We start from the raw sequence: 9976 nt of genomic DNA, 5'->3' as shown, positions 1-9976 counted from the left end.
TCACAAAACATAAATACAGAACAGGATTATCTTTTGTTCTATCTGGAACCACCCGTCTATCTGAATACTTGACATGAATAATGGGACATCATGGAAAACAGTTGAAAGCATTTAAAGTTAATGACTGCTGCTGACCTTTCTCACTGACAACTCTACTGACAGGAGATTATACACTGAATGAATAGTAGTGTTTTAGGGACCGATTTGAAATATGTCAGGCATTGTTTGTGTCTGCATAAATAAAACAAGCTCAAAGGTTACTTATGATTTCCGGCCCCTTGAACATTTAAAATGAGGCACAAGAGTGTCTAATCAAAAATCATTTTGGGGGTTACCTCCTCCAAAGCAGAAGTGAAAACTTTTCATTCAGATTCATTTTTTTCATTCAGAACAGCACTATGAAATTTCGTCAGTAGAACAGAGAGGTCAAGTGTAATCAAACCAATACGCTAGTGTCAATGCCTGAAGGACCCTCCAGTTTCGATCAAATGTGAGTTCATGTTTATGGAGAAGTGAAAATGATTGGGATGCCTTGTTTCTTCTGCACGTTGTGAATTATAACAACTTTGTAGCAGAGAGTGATTTATTCTTATTGTTTGGTCAATTGCTTTCTGAGAAATGCTTTCGGTAAGAAATGTTTATGTCCATTATGTTACCAAGCATAAATCCAACCAGATGCTATAGTGATTTTCTCTGTACACAGCTAAATCACTTGTAACAGACAAAACAATTAGACTTTACCAAACTTCAGGTGACACTATCACTTATTGTTACAGTACTGTTATTTACCCCTTTAGCATTTAGCAGTTTTGATGGAGTAGTGCGAAAAGTAGTCTGCTAACAATTCACACTGTGGTATTTTTTGACAAGGCAGCCTTGATAGACAATATATCCATTAAATAATGCTCCCAATATATAATCAACAAAATGAATGAAACAATCCTCAAGCTTGTCTGCCTGTACATGTGCAGAACCATTAAGTAGCAAAAAGTTATAGGCAGCATGGTTTGGCAGAACACCAGTTGAGGTGCCAGGCCACTGCAATAATTTTTGTGAAAGTTAATTGAGTTCTGTTCGTGCAGGACAATGTGTGACCTTATACTGCTCACCACACCACTTGCACATTACAAGAACTCAGCTGGGATTTATTGCCACATGACTTGTTCCACGGCTTCACTACAGTCCTGACCTTGCTAGTCCTGATCTAAGGGATTTTCACATGTTTTGGCCATTACAGGAGTTGATGGATGGCCAGCATTTTAGACATGAAGCACATAAATCGATCATGGCTATAGTGTGGTGAGAACACTCACTACCTTGATGGTATTCAAGCACTAATGTAACATTGGGATAAGGACAATAGTGTAGCAGGGGATTTATATAGAGAAATAAAGATAGTTTTTACTCTTGTAACTGTGTTGTTATTCTGTACAATCAAATGTCCCAGTTTGACTTGAACATGCCTTATATTTTTGAATAAAATAGATTAGAGTGTAAGATGACAAAACAGAAACGAGCCATTAAATCTAATTTGATGGAGTTTTAAACTCAGGCATTATAAAGTTGTGATTGTGTTACTTATTTTTGTCAATATTTCACCCATCATAATCCTGCTCATGAGGTTATAACTGCTTCTACATTTACATTTAAGGATTTGGCAAACGCTCTTATCCAGAGTGACTTACATTTTTATCTCATTATACATCTGAGCAGTTGAGGGTTAAGGGCCTTGCTCAAGGGCCCAACAGTGGCAACTTGGCGGTTGTCCAATGCCTTAACCACTGAGCCACCCCTGGCCCCCATACAAAAGAAATGGACAGACAGGCGAACAGGAATATACATACACACATACATACATACATACACAAATGTGTGTTAGAAGCCTGTGTACCTCAGCTAGGGATCTTTTTCTTCCTTGTCTTTCGGCTGTTCCCTTTCAGGGGTCACCACAGAAAATTAACTGCCTTCATCCAACCCTATTCTCTGCATGCTCTTCTGTCACATGAACTAACTTCATGTCCTCTCTCAATACATCCATAAATCTCCTCTTTGGTCTTTCTCTAGACCTTCCTCCTGCCTGGCAGTTCCAACCTTAGCATCCTTCTTCTGATAATTTCACAATCTCTCCTCTGAACATGTACAAACCACCTCAGGCCTTTGTGACTTTTATCTCCAAAACATCTAACATGGGTTGTCCCTGCGATTGACTCATTCTTGATCCTTTCCATCCTTGTCACTCCCAAAGAAAACAACATCTTTATCTCTGTCACCTCCAACTCTGCTTCCTGTCTTTTCATCAGTGCCACTGTCTCTAAGCCGTATCATCGCTGGTCTCACCACTGTCCTAAACACCTTTCTTTCCATTCTTGATGATACTCTTTTGACACACAACACACCTGACACTTTTCTGCACCCGTTCCAACCTGCCTGCAGACACCTCTTTATCTGTTTACTCTCTGTTGCTCTGGACCGTTGACCCTAAGTACTTAAAGTCCAGCATCTTCTTCATCTTTAAATTTTTTTAACATCAGTCTTTCTGTAGTAAATCTACACATTATAACTTAAGGCATTTTTTTGGGAAAGCTAAAATGTTATCATATAAGTCAAAAATACTCTTTAAACAGTTTACAGGCTAAGCATAAATTATTTTTATTATGTCTCTTCACCTGAAAAAAATAAGAACTCAAATAGGTAAGCACTATAGAGTGCGCAGGACCCTCTTGTTCTTCTAAGGATTATTATTATTTTTTTTTAATCTTGCATGTATATTTATAAAACCTGATATACATTTAGATCTCATCAAGCTTGACAACTTTCACACTGCATGTCATTGGGTCTAATCCACAGGAAGTCAGTTATTTTAAGTTGTTTGCAAAATGCACCCAATGGAATGTGAAATACTCCTCCTAGGGAGCTGATAGAATTGCCACCAAACCAGGCCATTATGATCTCAACACATTGGCGATGCAAAATTGCGAAGGAATTTTTGATATCTCAAATATCTCAGCCGTGGCGATGCTTTAAAATTATAGCGAATAAAAAGGAACAGAAGGTGTCTAATAACTTCTGTGGACATTAAGTTATGTACATGGAACCTTAAGATTATGTTAAGAGTAGAAAGCGCCACCAACTGGCAGTAAAAAGTGTCACTTTTTGAAATCTCTAATATTTTGTCCCTTACTTTCACCGAATTTCAAAATAATGGAAAGACATGGCTGATTTGAAATTGTGAAGGAATTTTTGATCATTTGAATCGTGTTGCTATGGCGAATAATAGAAAACAGGAAGTGGCTAATAACTTCCGTGTAAATTGAGGGATGTACATCAAACCTTAGTTTTAAGTTAAGAGAAAAATGCTGCTCACAATGACATGGCTTTAGTGTTTCTCAGTCTAAGTGCCACCAACTGGCAGCAGAAAGTGTTTACTGTTAAAAGCTGTAATATTTTGGGACTAATTTTCAGCTAATTTGATTTAAAATCAGGGAAAATAATTTCAAGACATGACTGATGATGTGAACCTGTAAAGGATTTGTTTGTGCAAGGATTTAAATTAACGACATAAGAGAAGAAAATTACTGTTCTTATATCTTAAGACTGGAAAGTCCTGATGTTTCAAAACATTTTACTTAGATAAAACAACTGGTTGTGAGTTTGCTTAGTTTCATGCTTTTGTGGAGTTTAAAAAACTCACAATAAATTGTTAAATTAATCTCCCCATTGACTAGACCTGTCAATGGGGAGATTGGCCTGACTCCTGCAGTACTAAACTATGTCTACTAAATGGAGGTATTTCCCTTTCTTTTAATAGGGCTTCATGTTTACAATTTAAACATATACAGAAATAATAAATATAAACAATATAAACATTTAAATTGCCCACTGAGCAACTTTTAGTCTGATGCACAGGGGCAGCAATAGATACACCACACTTACACACACTTCAACATGTTACGCATCCTACACACACACACTACACACATTACACACACATTACATATCCTACACACACGTCATGTTGCGACTTACAGTTACTGTAAATAATGTACAGGTACTTTAAAATATTAGAATTTTTGCTAAGTTCAATAACAAACGAAGGGGCCTTAACGTTTATTGATAAGTTGCAGGGTTTACTTTTATTTACTCGACCTTAAGAAAAATTTGCTGAGGTAAAAGAAAATATTTTTTTGTGTTTTAGTCAACACAATATGTACCCAGTTTAAAATCTTAAGCTGACTCAACTGGTCTCTAATACAAATATTTCAGTCAGCTTAAGTAGTATTGATTGTGGGCTCAATTAATTATATTTCTCTAAGAGTTTTTAAGTAGAATTGACTTGGCACAACTTTTTAACTATTCAAAAAAGTGAGTTGACTCTTTCCATTGCATTTGCTGGTTCAGTAAATAATTTATTTCTAGGGTTGAATTAGTCAAACATTTCAGCAGACTCAGCACATTGATGTGGGTTCAATTGATTGCTTTTCTGTAAAAACATGTTAGCCACGACAATTAAAACACACAAACATTTTTAAGAAAAAAATATTTTATTCCTAGTTCTATATTTATTAAACTAGTCAAAGTTAAAACAGTGATTTGCATAAAGCAAAAGAATTTAGTTTTTTATTTTGCTTAAAGTTTAGTAAAATACCTGGATAATACCAGATGCTTATTAGTCTATTACTGATTCTTCTATGTTTAACTATTATTACCATTTTTTATCAAAAATTAACTGATAGATTCTATTAACATAGAAAAGAGTCTATGAAAACAAGAGTTTCTTTCTCAAAATGTGACTCCAAAGGGAGTACTGTATGTCTCTCAAAGTCCAATAAGAATGAATTGGATGGTTTTAAAAGTATACATCAGATTTTCAGAGAATAGACCAAACATCACTCCCAAAGCTGTTGCATAGTCACCTAGGTCCCTTACAGTCCCTTCAATACCACAACTTGTTCATGCTCCTTCAGTTCATCCCCCTGATCCAATCCTTCACAGCAGCCTTCTGGGTAAAAAACAACAACAAAAAAACATAATAGTCTTGTAAAGATAAAGATAAATAAGTTTCATGGGATATCCCATGATATCAATAAGTCTATATACCACCACAGTGTTTAAAAGATTTTCTGAAATTCTAATGATGGGCTGCAGCTATGTATTGTTTCATTTTCTAAGACCAGTCAAAGGTTTGGACACAAGGTTTGATTTATATTCCACATCCTGGAACAAAGCTGCATTTAAAAAAAAACAACAACTCTAAAATAAAAATTATGGCATTAGGTAATTAAGTAACAACAAGAGTCAGTTGTAAGACACAAAGATCAGCTGTTCCGGAATAGTTATTGCAAGAACAGTATTGTCAAGTGCATTTGCAAAACCCATTAAGCACCATGATGAAACTGGCTCTCATGAAGACCTTCCCAGGAAAGCAAGACCAAAATGTACCTTTGTTGCAGAGGAGAAGTTCATTTAAAAGTTACCAGCCTCAAAAATCACCAATTAACAGCAACAAGAGGTTTTAGTAAGTCAAGATTACTTTAACGGAATTTCTTAGTACTTTAAAAAATTACGTAAATTTCAAAATAGAAAGTTCTATTAACATTAACATTGGGTTTTATATAGTATGGAGTTAATCTTACATCTAAAGGACAATATCACAATGCCACTTTTCTTTCCTTTCACTTTTCTTTCTTGACAATAAGGCTTCGTGAATATTATTAATGTTGCTTTCACAAAAACTGCACAACCTGTGAACCTGATTAAAATACAGCTTTTGTGCTCTGGGCACAGGGATTTTTTTCTTTCTTTTTTTTTTTAAGTGTATGTGCCTTCTGAAACTTCAGAATTAGCTATAAATCCAGAGTGTTGTCTGTATCTGTAATGTAAGGCAGGACACAAGAGACACAAGCTGCGGCTAGATTTACTGGAGCTAGGTAGCATTCAATCAACTGGTTATTTTCTCAAACGTTAATACAGACAAACAGTGGCCAACATCAAATCCGATGGTTAATATTAGCACAGGCAGTTTATTAACATCCAGTTAACACTAACATTATTGTTAATGCCAATTTCACTTTTTTAGAAAGTCTATAAATTATTATGGCACACTTCAGTTCTGCTGATAGTTTATGCTTATAGATAAGTGAATGAATACAAACATATTGATGTGCTGCCAAATTACCAGCATTCCAACTGTATGAAAATTTCTTTCAGACTCACACATTCAGACATCTCTGCTCCCTATCTCATTATATCAAAATTCACCTGTTATTTTGTTTGTGTCTAGCAAGCATGGGCATAATTTTAATGTTACTGAAACTTTATATTTTGAAATATACAGCATTTAAAAAATACTGAGAAATTCAGAGGTGCACAATGAACACATAAAATGTTAACCATTTCAATATAATAAAACCTCATGTGTGATAAAAATTAAATATCAAAAAGAAGAAACTTTTTTACATACATTAATTTAACCCATTAATCATTAGTGGAGTGTCTGCTGTATGAGTAAATAAGCGGTTACTAAAGAAACGGACAGATTATAACAAGTGCATTCATCTGTGGTCTGTAGCTGCACTACTGTCAGAGCTGCTGTGATTGAAAAAAACCATAAACAATTTCAGACCAATGTGAATCCAGAACTATACTCACTGTCTGGTTGGTTCGGCCCTGTACTCCTGCTGTTTTGCCACCAGGTACTTCTGCCACACCAAACAACACAATCATTACGTGCCATGGATAATTAACTGAAAAATGAAATACTCACAGGTGATCAACACTAGGCATACTGAGGTCATTAGCGCATGGACAAACCAGTTGGAACCACTCTGCTACTTATCAAGGTTTGCCTGGAATTAATTATAAAATGTAGCAATCCTTAATTCATACTACCATTTAATTATAATTTATTACACAGGCCTTTTAAACAGCACTAAGTAACATGCTGATTAGCATACATATAACAGAATATGAATGAGTTGTCATGTACTGTATATAGAGAGATCTGAGTGCTAACACAAACATGAAATTCGGACCTCAGAAAAATGTTTTTGACCTTCTTAAATTTTAATTCAGTACCCCTGTTCTAGATGAACATCTATTATTTTATTAACCCAATTCATATACGAACTCCAGAGATGCTCATCTCTTCATACTGTGAAACGTTTTGCCGCTTGGAAAACGCTGTCAAAGTTAAAAGTTTACCTGAATAGCACCCCCATGGGGATCCCTCCATCATGCAGTACAGGTGTAATGATTTCCGCCAGGTGCAGCCAGATCTGAAAGTCCTGAAAAAACCTGCACTATTTAAATTTTTCCCCATGCACATTACACACTGCACAGACTTGAGGTTCATCATCGGAGCAGGGGCATGATTTTGTAGCCTGAGCAACATGAAGGTATAAAATGTATAGCATGATTTTTGGTGTCACTGGACAAATTTCCAAGCTATCACAAGTATCATTTATGACTTTTTCAAAACTTTTCCAAACTCTTATAAAAAGAGGCATGGTTAAATTCAACATCAACAAATGTACTCTTAACTACATGAATTAAAAAATTTTAAAATTCAAAAAGTTTTATTTGTTTTATAAAAAGCTGGAAAGATAGTGCTAACCCATCAACATTTTGGAAAAATGTGGCCAGAAAATAATCTTGAAGGTAAGCCCTTTTTGGTGAAGTTGCATCAGCTTTTTATAGTGAAAGTAAGAGCATTAACAGTGAGACAAAATCCCAGGTTCTTTTATTTTTTGTGGACGTAAAGGCATTCTCCTTGCTCTACTTTGTGGAACACTTACCCTACTGCTCAGGAGGTAAAATGGAGGCACTGATCAGTTTGTGCAACAGAAGCCCTATTTGCTGTCGGGCGAAGTCCACAGCCTCACGAACAAACACAAAGAGCAGAGACATGCTGTACAACTGCTGTACACACTTCACTGTCTTCTATAGAACAGAGAGACAGAGAGAGAGCATGAGCGATAAACAGGGAGAGAGTTACAACTGATCATTTTGTTTAAAATGAGATTTCCAAGTACTCCTCTATGATGGTGGTGGATTTCATTCCCAGCTCATGCTTGCTTAAGGGGAGTTTGCTCGGAGCAGGCTTCGACACTGGCATCATTTCAAACTTTGCTAATAAACAAAGCATATTGTCATTATGCTGGCATCTTTTTTTAAAACTGGTCTATTGCATGTATTTTTAATTCAAGAGTAATTTTTACACTGCCCGGTCCCTCATAATTAGCATGTAGTGACCATATCATTTATTCATTCATTCATTTATTAATTCATTCAGCTTCTATACTGCTTACATGGGCATCACAGGAGACTGAACACGGTGCCAATCCATCACAGGGAACACAAAAACACACACTACAGGACATTTTAGAAATGCCAATTAACCTAAGCTTCACTATTACATTATTATTATAATCTATTTTAAATGTATTTAAATGTAAAATTTAAATGTTACATTTCTAATTTTAAAAATTCTTAAGATTTTGTATTGACTTATCTATTTGAATTATCTCCCGTAGTAATGGTACCTTGTTCAGTGCTGGTTTTGACTTCAGATGTGTCATTGTTTTCTTTACCACAAAAGCCTGATGATCTCCTTCCTCCAGGGTCAAAAAGCTGATTTTTTAAATCCAAAGTACTAGGCTGTGGAAATAAAAATATATAAATAAATAAATTACATGGATGATTCATTTTTAACATTGCAAACCAATGGTATTTAATTCAATTCAATTTTATTTGTATAGCACTTTCAACAATTGTCATTGTTGCAAAGCAGCTTTACACAATCTTAAGAATTATGAAATGTTAATGTATATGAATTAGAATGATCAGATTGATTTAACAATCTTCAACTCTTCAATTTATTTCCTGTATTTGTTCCAGGAGTGTATGCTTGGTCAACATTTTGTCTTTGATTATTAACTTTCGTTCTTAACATGTGTGTTAAGGGTCATTAACAAAGACATTTTTCATCACAAAGAAACAATTAGAGAGCTAACACTTGTATAAACCTTTCTGTTTAATGTCTATAATTAGATGACATGAACAGACACATAATTCAATTAAAAATCTCTAGCTTTTTACTGGCTGCAAATACAGTAATTCACTGCTACCACACAGGATGCCAGTGAGGGAAGAGTTTATCACATACCACAGGATAAGAAACTGCTTACATTATCAAACACCTCCGATTGGTCATCTCTATTATAAATGCAAAAACAAACAAACAAAAAATCTTTTCTAGTCCATTTGGTGATACATGAATCAGCACACAAAATAATCATGATTAGTTTTTTTTTACCCATCTCTAGGGATTATCTCCAACACAGCTATTGCTCAGTATTAATTCAAAACACACAGCATTCCAATTACTCAAAAGAAAATAATAATAATTTATCATAAATGTAAAAAAAAAAAAAGTTTGCTTTTTAGTGCTTTTTAGTGTTACCTTGAGGTGGGATGTATCCAAGACGCTGCTCTTATCCTGAGGCTTACTCAATAGGCCCCCTTTTTCTAGACTCCAGGCTTTCTTGCACAGAAGCTGCTGCTGCACTTTGATCTGCTCCCTCTTTTCCTCCAGTTCTGCCTCTTTATGAATCTGGTTGATTGTTTTAGGGTCCTGGTCAACTTGCTGGAGAACCCAATTATTCTGTACATATAAGAATCAGAGGCAGAAAGATTCATATATGCCATTCATATCTTACAGCATAGAGTACAGTACTAATCCAACCCAGACAAGTATGTGTCAATGTATATCTCTTTTTACGAAAAACTCTTAGCACAATACCTTTATTTTCTAACAATAATATTCTTTTCATATGGCCTATGTATAAAAAAACTCGTAAATTTTTTCCCATTCTAATATTTGAGCCAAACGTTTTGACTTAGATCTGGCTCCAGACTGATCCTAGATACAGAATCCGTCCCATCTCTACATTTTACCATGCCTTTTTAAAATAATTAA

At 35.1% G+C, this 9976-nt stretch overlaps 1 protein-coding gene across 1 annotated transcript in view; it reads right to left on the bottom strand.

Annotated features, from left to right (window-relative positions):
* Positions 1-8572: 8572 nt before the first annotated feature.
* Positions 8573-9976, bottom strand: part of LOC128528835 (eukaryotic translation initiation factor 4 gamma 1-like) — a 28579-nt gene continuing 27175 nt past the window's right edge. The window contains exons 33-35 of the mRNA XM_053501991.1: positions 9461-9661; positions 9164-9213; positions 8573-8655 (exon numbers count right to left, since the gene is read on the bottom strand). Coding sequence (XP_053357966.1) covers positions 9208-9213; positions 9461-9661 — 207 coding nt within the window. The 3' untranslated portion in view covers positions 8573-8655; positions 9164-9207. The remainder of the gene's footprint in view (positions 8656-9163; positions 9214-9460; positions 9662-9976) is intronic.

The sequence above is a fragment of the Clarias gariepinus genome, chromosome 8 (genome assembly GCF_024256425.1).
Source record: "Clarias gariepinus isolate MV-2021 ecotype Netherlands chromosome 8, CGAR_prim_01v2, whole genome shotgun sequence".
Lineage (NCBI taxonomy): Eukaryota > Metazoa > Chordata > Actinopteri > Siluriformes > Clariidae > Clarias > Clarias gariepinus.
Note: the sequence above shows the minus strand (reverse complement) of the source record. Positions and strands in the feature narration are given on the sequence as shown.